This window comes from Acinonyx jubatus, chromosome B2 (assembly GCF_027475565.1).
Source record: "Acinonyx jubatus isolate Ajub_Pintada_27869175 chromosome B2, VMU_Ajub_asm_v1.0, whole genome shotgun sequence".
In the NCBI taxonomy this organism is placed as follows: Eukaryota; Metazoa; Chordata; class Mammalia; order Carnivora; family Felidae; genus Acinonyx; species Acinonyx jubatus.
In genome coordinates this window covers 128,720,795-128,734,071 of record NC_069385.1, presented here as the reverse complement: position 1 = coordinate 128,734,071, position 13,277 = coordinate 128,720,795, and the positions used below count along the sequence as shown (strand labels likewise).

The following is a 13,277-nucleotide window of genomic DNA, read 5'->3' as shown; positions in this document are numbered from 1 at the left end:
AAGACACCTTCAGATTGAAAGTAAGGGTATGGAGAACCATCTATCGTGCTACTGGTCGAAAGAAAGCTGGAGTAGCCATATTTATATCACACAATCTAGATTTTAAAATAAAGACTATAACAAGAGCTGAAGAAGGGCATTATATCATAATTAAGGGGTCTATCCAGCAAGAAGACCTAACAATTGTAAACATTTATGCCCCCAATGTGAGAGTACCCAAATATATAAATCAATTAATCACAAATATAAAGAAACTCATTGACAACAATACCATAACAGTAAGGGACTTCAACACCCCACTTACAGCAATAGATCATCTAAGCAGAAAATCAACAAGAAAACAATGGCTTTCAATCACACATTGGACAGGATGGACTTAACCAATATATTCAGAACATTTCATCCTAAAGTAGCAGAATACACATTCTTCTCGAGTATACATGGAACATCCTCCAGAACAGAACACATACTGGGACACAAATCAGCCCTCGACAAGTACAAAAAGATTAAGATCATACCATGCACGTTTTCAGATGACAACATTATGAAACTCGAAATCAACCACAAGAAAAAATTTGGAAAGACAACATATACTTGGAGACTAAAGAACATCCTAGCCAATGAATGGGCTAACCAAGAAGTTAAAGGGGAAATTAAAAAGTACATGGAAGTCAATGAAAATGTTAACACCACAGCCCAAAAACTCTGGGACACAGAAGGCAGTCATAAGAAGGAAGTATAGAGCAATCCAGGCCTTCATTAAGAAGGAAAAAAGGTCTCAGATATACAACCTAATCTCACACCTTAAAGAGCTGGGGAAAAAACCAGCAAATAAAACCCAAAACCAGCTGAAGATGGGAAATAATAAAGATTAGAGCAGAAATCAATGCTATCAAAATCAAAAAACCAGTAGAACAGATCAATGAAACCAGGAGCTGGTTCTTGGAAAGAATTAACAAAATTGATAAACCACTAGCCAGTTTGATCAAAAAGAAAAAGGAAGGGACCCAAATAAATAAAATGAAGAATGAAAGAGGAGAGATCACAACCAACACTGCAGAAATACAAACAATAATAAGAGAATAAAACAAGCAATTATATGCCAATAAGTTGGGCAAACTGGAAGAAATGGACAATTGCTAGAAACATATAAACTACCAAAACTGAAATAAGAAGAAACAGAAAATTTGAACAGACCCATAACCAGTAAAGAAATTTGTATTAGTAATCAAAAATCTCCCAAAAAAGAAGAGTCCAGGACTGGATGGCTTTCCAGGGGAATTCTACCAAACATTTAAAGAACATTTAAAGAACATTCTTTTGAAGCTGTTCCAAAAAATAGAAATGGAGGGAAAACTGCCAAACCCATTCTATGAAGCCAGCATTATCTTGATTCCAAAACCAGACAAAGACCCCACTAAAAAGGAGAACTACAGACCAATTTCCCTGATGAACATGGATGCAAAAATCCCCAACAAGACACTAGCCAACCAATCCAACAATACGTTAAAAGAATTATTCACCACGACCAAGTGGGATCCATACCTCGGATGCAGGGCTGGTTAAATATCCACAAAACAATCAATGTGATACATCACATCAATAAAAGGAAGGACAAGAACCACATGATCCTCTAAAAAGATGGAGAGAAAGCATGTGACAAAATACAGCATCCTTTCTTGATAAAAACTCTCAAGAAAGTAGGGATAGAAGGATCATACCTCAAGACCACAAAAGCCACATATGAAAGACCCACCACTAATATCCTCAATGGGGAAAAACTGAGAGCTTTCCCCCTAAGGTCAGGAACGTGACAGGGATAGCCACTCTCACCACTGTTATTAAACACAGTATTGGAAGTCCTAGCCTCAGCAATCAGACAACACAAGGGAATAATAGCCATCCAAATCAGCAAGGAGGAAGTCAAACTTTCACTCTTTGCAGATGACATGATACTCTATATGGAAAACCCCAAAGATTCCACCAAAAAACTGCTAGAATTGATCCATGAATTCAACAAATTCTCAGGATATAAAATCAATGCATCTGTTGCATTTCTATACACTGATAATGAAACAACAGAAAGAGAAATCAAGGAATCAATCCCATTTACAATTGCACCAAAAACCATAAAATACCTAGGAATAAACCTAACCAAAGAAGTGAAAAATCTATATGCTGAAAACTTTAGTAAGCTCATGAAAAAACTGAAGACACAAAAAAGTGGAAAAATATTCCATGCTCATGGATTGTAAGAATAAATATTGTTAAAATGTTGATCCTACCCAAAGCAATCTACATATTCAATGCAATATATCAAAATAACATCAGCATTCTTCACAGAGCTAAAACAAACAATCCCAAAATGTGTATGGAACCAGAAAAGACCCCAAATAGCCAAAGCAATCTTGAAAAAGAAAACCAAAGCTGGAGGCATCACAATCCCAGACTTCAAGATGTGTTACAAAAATCATCAGGACAGTATGGTACTGGCACAAAAACAGATACTTAGAACAATGGAACAAAATAGAGAACCCAGAAATGGGCCCACGAATGTATGGCCAACTAATCTTCGACAAAGCAGGAAAGAATATCCAGTGGAATAAACACAGTGTCTTCAGCAAGTGGTGTTGGGACAACTGGACAGCGACATGCAGAAAAATGAACCGGGACCACTTTCTTGGAACTAGAGTGTATTATGTAAGCAAAATTAGAGAAAGACAAATATAACATGATTTCACTCATATGTAGAATTCAAGATACAAAACAGATGAACATAAGGGAAGGGAAGCAAAAATAATATAAAAACAGGGAGGGGGACAAAACATCAGAGACTCAAATATAGACAACAAACAGAGGGTTGCTGGAGGGGTTGTGGGCAGGGGGGTTGGGCTATATGAGTAAGGGGCATTAAGGAAGACACTTGTTGGGATGAGCACTGGGTGTTATACACAGGGGATGAACCACTGGAATCTACTCCTGAAATCATTATTGTACTATATGCTAACTTGGATATAAACTAAAAAATTAAAAAAAAAAAAAGAGTTGGACACTTAAGTGACTAAGCCACCAAGGTACCCCTCAAGTCAGAACCATCTTTTAAAATAAATTTATCTTAAAAACTTTGTCTATTCAGTCTATATTTTAGAAAAGATGACAAAATGTGTAAACACAAACGTTGGTTTCAAAGATTCCCATTGTTACACATTGTGGTGACTGAAGAATTCATCAGTCAATCCAATTTTGGCTGAGCACTTTGGATAATGCTCAAATGGTGTCACATGGTCAAAGTCAAAATATCAATCTGGTTTAAAACCCATGAGTTCCAGGGACGCCTGGGTGGCTCAGTCAGTTAAGCGTCCAACTCTTGATTTCAGTTCAGGTCATGATCCCATGAACCGTGAGAATAAGCCCCAGCGTTGGCTCTGTGCTAACAGTGCAGGAACAGGCTTGGGATTCTCCCCCCACCCGACACCCCCGCCACTCCCCTGCTCTCGTGCACACATGCTCTCTCTCAAATAAATATTAAAAACAAAAACCCATCAGTTCCATTGACTTGAATGCCACAGGGGCAGTGCTCTAGCCTACAGACAAAGCTCGGGTCAGCCACTTTAAAGTGGACACCGCTGGTCAGGGTAGGGCTAGAGAGGGTACAAAGAAGTCCACATCAACTTCTACTTTTCATTGTTATGAACATGAGGGGCGCATCCAATTGATGTAATACCCTCATTTTTGTTTAAGGAACACGACCTATCATTCACTTAAATATTTATGGAGCATTTACTATGTTTCAGACAGCATTCTAGGTGCTGGGATACAAAACTGAACAAAGGTAAAAATCCTTGCCCTTATGAAGCTTACATTCTAATCAGAGTTTTGGAAGTCAGCGAAGACACGTGATATACAGAAGTAAATTCAATATCCAAGTAAGTGAGTTAGAAGAGCTCTAGAAAAATAGTGCAAAGGTAATAAAGAATGTAGGGGCCTCAGGGAAGTGGGCAGACAGCCATGCCAAACAGTGGTTAGGACAGGGCACTCAGAAAGTGGCATCATATTTTAAAACAAGGATCAGGTTCAGCAGAACTAAAGGTTCCATCAGCCTTTGTTCTTTATACAGGTTCTCCAACTGCACCCTACTAGTGGCATCTGAATTTCAGACCCAAAAGTTCATTTCAAGTGACACCATGCGAGTCCAGGACCAGTAGGCATCACGATTCTGCCTATACCGACTTTATTTGGCCCACATGGTTAAACCTTGATGCTCAGGCAAAAACAGTTACTTAAAAATAATAAGACAAGTATATAGACACTAAGTGACAAGCCCTGTTTTTAATATGCTTTAAATCATCTTAAAAAACAGTTTTATGGAAACTTTTATACATAGAAATAGAGTAACACAATGAATCCTATACACCCATTACTCTCAGCTTTAGCACTCACTAATGTTCTGATCTTGTCTTGTCTACTGCAGGGATGGGGATAAAGATGGAGTATTTTCAAGCAATCCCAGGCATCCTATTTGTCTGACCCATAAAGTCTTCAGTCCACACAGAGCACAATTTTTAAAATGGAACAATACCACCCTCATATCCAATAAAATTACAATTCCTTCCTATCATCATCGAATACCTACTCCATTTTAAATTTATTCTGTTTGCCTAACAAACAAACAAAAAAAGCCCATCTTCTTACAACTGATTTGGTCTAATCAGGATCCAAACGACGTCCCCAGCATTGGCATGCATGCCTCTTAGATTTCTTTCACTTTTTGCAACAGTTCTTCTTCCTTTTTCCCTGACAGATATTCTGACTCTGGATTTGGATGACTGATTCCTCCCAGCCTCAGTTAATCCAGCCCCTGTGTGCTGTGTATTTCCTATAACCGCTGACCACATCTGGAGACTACCTGGATTCAGGCTCAGTGGCTTCTGTAGGAGGCAAGATACTTCACAGGTGGCTGTGTTGCGCTTCTTCCTACTCCACAACAGGAGCGCCCACGTGTCTGGCTGTTCCACTTTCAGTGACTGAGCAATGGGTCTAGGCATTGAAGGCCTGATCCACCCCTCACCAAGCTCTCCTCAGCGTCCTTCACAGGAACTCTGTGAGGTGGGCCCCACCACTATCTCCACAAAGGTCGCTGCATCTGTCTACTTCATGGCATCAGGTTCTGAGAACCTGAAGCCGCCAACACCACCAAGGCTTGGCCTGCACCTGAGCTCAAATAGATCCCTTCCCTTTCTAAGTCCTGAAACACTCCCACGGGGCCTTTCAGAACTCGTTGTCAGACACCAAGAGCCTTGTGTCCTCAGCATCTCCTCTGAGAGTTCCCTTTTACTTACTGCATTTAAACTCTGGCTCTCCTGGGGGCACTGCTCAACCTGCCACCCTTAGTTTCATGTCATCAGACACTGCTCACTTCCCCTCCAAGTGGCAAGCATCGGTGCCACGCCCTCCCCGGCTCACTTCCCTTCTCTCCCTGAAGACTGAAGGAGGGCTCCTACAGACACTCTAAAACTACGCCTGTCCTAACACAGATGGCCCTGCCATGCCCTAGCCTCAGTTACTTGGCCTTCAATGCTTTTGTCTGTTACCCTCCTGTGGCCACTCCCACCCATGGCTGCACCGCAGATATGTCTAAGGGCAACTTTCCATTAGTATGACCTTAAACATACCTTTCTCTGGCCTCCTCTGTTTTTCCAACTTCTGCACTCTAGTAGTATCGTGACTCCAACAATTCTTTGGCCCCAAGGACCTACCACTTTTTCAACGACAAATCTAGAACCCCATGATGGTCACATACAGTGGTTACACAGGTTAAAAATCTCATCCAAAGAGGATGAGGTTGATCAGCCTTTAAACAAAACTACTACTAAACAAACAAACAAACAAAAACTACTAAGTAGCACTCATGAGACATGGAAGTGTCTCAGAGAGCTACAAGTAGCTCTGCTCACACACTAGATGACCCCCTTACCGTTCTGGGTAGGGGGGGGGGGAATGAGGACAAAGATTATGTGGCTATGTGGTTACTCTAGCTGTAGGACAGCCACCTTCTCACACTCATGGCCTGCCAGCACTCAAAGCACGATGTGCAGTGACACAGAAGATGAAGGAAAGCTGAAAACCAAAGTCAAGAATTCCACCAATTCAAGTCTTGGTTCCTCAAATTCAAGTCCAGAGGTTTCCATAACACTATCAACTGGGACCAAGATGCATGGAGAACACAGGTGCAAGAAAGGCATCTTCTCCTTCAGAACCTAGCTTAGATGATTTGATACCCAGCATTCCAATTTGCCCTGGGGCATTTACAAAAGTCTTTATGTCCAAGGCAACACAAACCCAAAGGCTACAGAAGTTAAAAACTGCAACCGAAATGTAGGGACTGTGACAACTTAATCCGATTCAAAACACAGCATAAAGAGCTCTTGCTTAATGATTACCCATGATTGAAAGCTGTGTCCATCTGATGTGCTCATAAAACATCTTCCTGGGAAACTATACTTTGAGGAGATGCTGATCAGTGCAACTCTTTCACCATGACAAAGTAACCCCCAGAAGTCAAGGTAGAACTCTGAACGGGCATGGTCTCTACTTACTGTGTGTATAAACAACTAAAAATTAGAAAACCTGTCAAGCTTTTGAAAACAAAAAGATTTTAATGTCCTCCTTTGGAGCCCATGACGTTTGAGATGTCCTTAAACCGAATTTTATCTTTTACCAGCTTTTAGAATTTTTCAACTCTTCATTTGCCAATCCAAAAGACTAATGAGATCACAGCCACAAAACAGGATAGGCCCACTACCAAGAAATAGCAAGCTGCTCACACTGAATTCAACAGAACATTCTTGAAAAGGAGAGACCATCTGAAACAACCCTTTGTACCAAACCAAAACGTTTTCCAACCTCTTGAGTCCATTTTCATCAAGGAGAGAGAAAACTGAAGGAAACCTGATGCCAGCACAGAAACCTGGGTTTCCTACTTGTCAGACTGAGACAAATAGTGCCACCATAGTTCCTGTCTTTTTGCTGCAAGGCCGTGCTCAAATGCTGGAGCATCTGGGCCTGTGCAAGTTCTGGTCCCAAACTGCTTCATCACAGGAAGGATGACACCTAGAGTAGCCCTGGAGATAGCTGTGACTTTGTGCTTCAAAGAAATTATCCAAATTTCTCACAGTACACTTTTAGAAAGTACATTATTTGAAAGGATTAAGTATCAACAAAATATGACAGGAAATCAGATACATGTACAATTGACAAAATTATGTACCAGCCTTTGAGTCAAAGACCCAAACCTCATCCCTCCAGATGGAAAGTAACTGTACAACCAATAATCCATGGGCACTTAAAACCTGTCAGGCACTCAAAATTCAATTGCAACTGAAGTCAGCAAATAGCTCTAGAAGTCTGCCTAAGAAGAGACTCCTTCTTCTAAGCCTTCTGGTGAGAAAGACAGGAATGGGGACATACAGTTTCAGACAAGTTTGCCAGGAATATTACCAGTGGCCCACAAATCCAAACAGGGAAACAGCCTATCAGCAAGACAGTTACTAGAAAAATGTTCCTCAAATTAGAATCTACCCCCCCCCCCTTTGTTTAAAGTAGGTTCCATGCCCAGCGCGGGGCCCAAATTGGGGCTTGAACTCACGACCCTCATGCTTAACCAAGCTACCCAGACACCCCCTAGAATCTCCCTATAGTCCCAAATTTTGGTATTTTACAAGCCACTTCCTCCTGGAAGCAATGCAAATGAGAAGGAATTGTCCCTGTATCTTGCTGACACTACTTCTGCCCAAGAGAAATTGATTCCAAACTTCATAATTACATTAGATTCACCAAAAGATAGCACTGAGAAACTTGGCCCCTTCAAATACACCCTGTCAGAGAGTAAGACCAAACAAATACAACATAAGGAAGATCCTGAAGATAAAACCCTCAAAGGTGTATAGAATTGTTAAGTCTGTTTCTGCTTTCCCTTTGGTTAATTGTAGAATATTTTAGAGGGGCTGTTGTATTTCACTGAATTACATTTTGCATTTTGAACTTTTTGAAGTCAGGGAGAAGATCGTATGAACATAATAAATGTGATCTAATATTTTAAAAGCTTAGTTGACCACCCCCACTAGCCCACCAACCTTCAAACAAGCAGGTGCAAGCTTCAGTTTAAGGTAAACTAAGCTTATTTGTAGCAACTGTTTCTGATGCAAGGGCTAAAACAGATTTCTAACATAAAGTATATGGTAAAAAGTTAAAAATTAATTTCTTTTGACCTTTGTGCTTTGTTGCAATGTAAGCTTTTATCTCATCTCTTACCCCCAAAACCTGCTCCAGCCACATTCCTTCCCAACACAGGAAGTGGCAACTCCAACAGTCTCTCAGTTGCTTGGGTCACAAATCCTGAAGTCATCCCTCACTGTCTGTCACACGCCTGATACATACTCCCCTCAGCACATCAGGGTTGCTCCACTTTGTGTTACACCCAGAATCCCACTGCTCTCTCCAAGTCCACTGCTACCATCCTAGACCAAGTCATCACCATCGCTCACGTGGGCTACCACCATAACCACCCACTGGTCTCCCACCCTTGCTTCCTACTCAGGACTCCACAGAGGCTAGAGAGATCAAGATCCTCCCAAAACCCAAGTCAGATCGTATCCTTCCTCTGCTCAAAACCTTCTAATAGCCTGGCACTATCAGATCTCCTCTTTCTCAGTTATGGGAGTCTCTTGTTTCTAGAACTTTCAGGCACACTTCTGTCTCAAGGCCTTCCCACCTGTTGTGCCTGGAATACCCTTCTCTCTGAATATGCACACGACTCACATTCTTCAAGTATTTGCTCAAAGGTAGCTGCTTAGTGTGGACTGTTTGACAATGGCAGCCTCCTTCCTCCCCAGGAGTTCTCTCTTTTCTGCATCCTTTCTCTCCACAGAATTCACCACCTACTCAGACACTGTTTTTTATTTACTTGTTTAATGTTTTCCTTTCAAAATGTAAACTACCTGAAGGTAGTAATTTTTTGGTTTTGTTTACTTCTGTATCCCTAGCACCTGAGCCACTCAAATATTTGATGAGTGAATGAACAGGCCAAACAGCAGAGTGTGAAACAGCTTACGAACTGGGATGTCTGAACTCAAAAGAGTATCAGAGATGATGCATAAGTGCATCACAAATGAGCATCAATGCATACCTCACGGTCGTAACAGTTGCAGTGAATGATTATGTCAACAGCCATGTGAATTCTCTTCGAAGGGAAACTCCCTTCTATAGAAACCGTGGCCCTGTGATCAAATGATTTCAGATGGGTCTCTGGCATGTACAAACAAAGCAAATACAATCTGCCAAGTCTGTCCAAAGTGCCTTTACACTTAAAGACGATGAGTGCTCATTACATTATAACATTTATGATGCCTCAAAAAACACACTGCAGGAGAAAAGAATACATATAAAAATAAAATTGTACAAAGTTCTTCATATAGTTGCTTAAATAAATCCTCTGTCAATACCACACAGAGGCAGTGACTGGGTCTAGATAAGAGCTTAGAGCTTTTTACATAATTAGATGAGAACACATAACTCCATCTTCACGACACTGCCGTGATAACCTCAGTTAAAATCAGTAGCACGTCTTCAAGACGCAGCTCATAGCTCACAGCGTGGGTGAGAAAAGTGACAGATGGTAAATTACTCTTATGTTGTGGTGTTCTGATTCTATTTGCCCTTTTTCATCCTGGCGGTCTTCTCCTTTCTTTTTTTCACATGTTTTGGAATTTTGTTTTTTCTTTTCTCTCTCTGGGCTTCCTTGACCATCTTTTTTCTTTCCTGTAAAAAAACAAAAATAAACTAAAAGAACCTGCAGACTTCATTTGTTCAGGGTATTAACTTTACTATTACAACTAAATAAAAAAATATATGTGAAAAGATAGAAGTGAATATAACTAGATGAAAATGATTATGATTTGGTAGTGAAATTTCATTCGAAATTTGTCTTTGGAGTTTCTTAACAGAAATTTGCGGGGCACTTGGGTGGCTCAGTTGGTTAAGTGTCTGACTCTTGATTTTGGCTCAGGTCATGATCTCCCGGGTTCCTGGGTTCGAACCCCACATCAGGCTCTGCTCTGACAGCATAGCACCTGCTTGGGATTCTCTCTCTCCCTCTCTCTCTGCCTCTTCCTGACTCACACTCACTCTCTCTCTCAAAAATAAATAAACATTAAAAAAAAAACGGGGTGCCTGGGAGGCTCAGTCGGTTAAGCGTCCGACTTTGGCTCAGGTCATGATTTCACAGTTCGTGAGGTCAAGCCCTGCATCAGGCTCTGTGCTGACAGCTCAGAGCCTGGAGCCTGCTTCGAATTCTGTGTCTCCTTCTCTCTCTGTTCCTCTCCTGCTTACACTCTGTCTCTCTCTCAAAAATAAAGACTAAAAAAAAAAAAAATAAAAACAAAAAACAAAAAACAACCCTGAAGACTGCCAGGTGCACCTAGATTAGTCAGTCGGTTAAGTGACTCTTAATTTCTGCTCAGGTCATGATCTCAGGATCCTGAGATCTATGCCCAGCATGGAGCCTGCTTAAGATTCCCTCCCTCCCTCTCTCTGTCTTTTCCCCCCATCCTCAGCTCCTCCCCCACACCCTGTCTCTAAAAGAAAAGAAAAGAAAAGAAAAGAGAAGAGAAGAGAAGAGAAGAGAAGAGAAGAAAAGAAAAGAAAAGAAAAGAAAAGAGAAAGAAATTTGAAGACTGCCAAACAGAAATATCTGGGAGGATTATTAAATGTTTGCAACTAATTTTCTTCACAAGTTTCATACTCTAAGAGAAATAAAGGTTGGAAACAGACTAAGCATTTCTAGTAGACTGAAAGAGAAAATTCTGTGCACGTGAGCTCGGTATGTCTCTCAGAAGTCTTAGGACCCACATGTTGTAAGGTTTAAAGGATCAAGCTAAGAATGAAGAGTAACATTTACACAGCAGTCATGTATCATTCAGTCAGTAGTGTCTCTTGTCCATGGCTAGGAGTGGAGTAAGTCTTTTAGATCCTGGCAACACTTGGCAGGGCTGCAAATCCCCTGTAAAATGGCGTTTCAATATTTCATCATGGGACAACTCCAACATCATTTGTATTTCAAGTGAATTACAATCATTTCTGATCAATGAATTCAGTGTGTCCTTCTCTCTAGGCAGTGCCCAGGGACCTCTTAAGAGCAGTCCAATCCCTAAACGGTGTGACTTCCAAAGGCAAAGTTCACACTTAGAAACTAGATCTACAACTGGAAGTACTTACTGATCAATACTATTTTCTGCCATCATAATCTAGATATGTGAACAAAGAGAAATGAGGCTGGCTTTGCTGCCACATTGAAGAACAAGGGAATCTGAGTTCTCACTAACCTTTTTATCAATTTCAGGGTCAGCAGTGGGTTTCCTGGAGCAGGCCTGGTCTCCCTGCTCTTCAGAGTCTGTGTCAGAACACTCAGAGCTTCCAGCATCATCTGAATCAGAACAAGCCTTTTCCTTAACTTGATCTTCCAGAAGTGCAGGAACCTTGAAAATATTACAAAACCATGTCATTCGAAACCACTTAGTTATCTATCGTTAAATGTGTTAAAGCCACAATTCAGATTTTTTAGCCTTGCAGATATACACTGAAAAACAACATCCTGTACTGAAGCATCGAAAACAACAGAACATCAGGGCAGAAGCTAGAAAACAGCCCATCTCGTGAGGCTCAAGAACATACCCAAATTAAGGAACTGGGGCTTTCCTGGGTGACTCAGATCAAAGACAGAACTGAGCTGGAATATCGAAAAATGTGACATATAGATGGAAGTAAGAATTAAAAGATTTATTTGGATAATCTCACAGCTGTTTTCCTATGAATACGATTTCAAGCAACAATTTATTGTCAATCAAAAGGGAAAACAATATTTAAACAAGAGAGATTTTCTTTTCTGACATTTAGAAGTTTTAGCAGAAAGCATTTTTAAAGAACAAGAGGTTTTCTTTTTATAATAAAAAGTAAACTTTAAAAGGGAACTGTACAAAAAGGTTTCCTAGCCAGTTTTAACAAAATGTTCCTGGCCTGGAATTCATGGCACAACAGCCCTGTAACACTTGCTATATATAACACACAGTGAGTATGTGAGTTTTCCTAATTTGATTCTTCCAAAAACAAACACACATCAAATTTTCAAAAAGCAAACTATGATCCTTCACATTTAAGCCTTTAGTTAAGAACATTAAAATAACAAGAACTGCCTTTATTTACTACTGCTTAATTAGAATTAATCTGCACCATCCTGAAATGTAAAACAAAATAAAACAAGACTTTTCCAAGAAAAAACCCCTAAGGAATCCAGCAGTATAAGACTGCTAGACTCATGAGGAGATTGCTCTTCAACAGGTTATAAAGCAGTAGGAGACCAGATTCCATTGTTTGTTTTTTTTTAAAGCTGACTGTAAAAACATTAAGAAATACATGGCTATCATCAATAATTTCACAAATGAAGACCAGGATATAAAAAATATCACTGCCTCAGCAACAATAGAACAATTCGGAGGCAGAATGAGAAATAAACCGTAAATTCCCAAATTTCAGTCTTAGGGTTAAAAGAATGAACACAAAAAGGGCATTTCTGAAAATTCCCATGAACTTGGAAAGGATCTATACTAATATAATACCACTGTTAATTTAATTCTAGTATACATCAAGTTTTATACCCTCCAAAGGAGTATTCACGTAAGTGAACAGCAACACATGTTCTCATACCTTCTGAACTCCTGACAAATCTTTCTTCATTCCCGTAACAGTTTGGTACAGAATCTTATAACCAAAGAGACAAAAAAGAAGAGTCAACATAAACCTACACTGTGAAGAACACACCCTGTAATATTATGGAAGAACGCTGGGAGCTGACCGGTACCTTCTGTGATTATTAAAAGGAGCCTAAAATTTATCTCCTCTTAACACACAGTTTATTCTTGGTGGGAATTATTCTTGCCCACCAAACATAAGAGACATGAGCAAACTGGCCCACAACCTGCCCACAACCTACCCACAGCCTGATGGTTTTTACAGATGAAACTCTGCCACCAACCTGATGACACAAAACTCTAACTCTGAATCTCAATTAAATGAAATGTATTCTCCTCCCCCAAATAACTCCATTCTTCTCTCATTAATAGGAATTGTAATTAGTAGGAATTGATTATTATTAAAGAGCTTTTAATTTCATCAATAAATACTTGGGGAAATTTTTTCTTTGTTATATAATGACCTACATAATAGCC

The 13,277-nt window shown here is 40.1% G+C and overlaps 1 protein-coding gene across 1 annotated transcript in view; it reads right to left on the bottom strand.

Moving 5' to 3' along the window:
* Positions 1–4,090: 4,090 nt before the first annotated feature.
* Positions 4,091–13,277, bottom strand: part of RIOK1 (RIO kinase 1) — a 30,195-nt gene continuing 21,008 nt past the window's right edge. The window contains exons 15-17 of the mRNA XM_015087002.3: positions 12,757–12,810; positions 11,379–11,531; positions 4,091–9,816 (exon numbers count right to left, since the gene is read on the bottom strand). Of these exons, the coding sequence (XP_014942488.1) occupies positions 9,706–9,816; positions 11,379–11,531; positions 12,757–12,810 (318 nt within the window). The 3' untranslated portion in view covers positions 4,091–9,705. The remainder of the gene's footprint in view (positions 9,817–11,378; positions 11,532–12,756; positions 12,811–13,277) is intronic.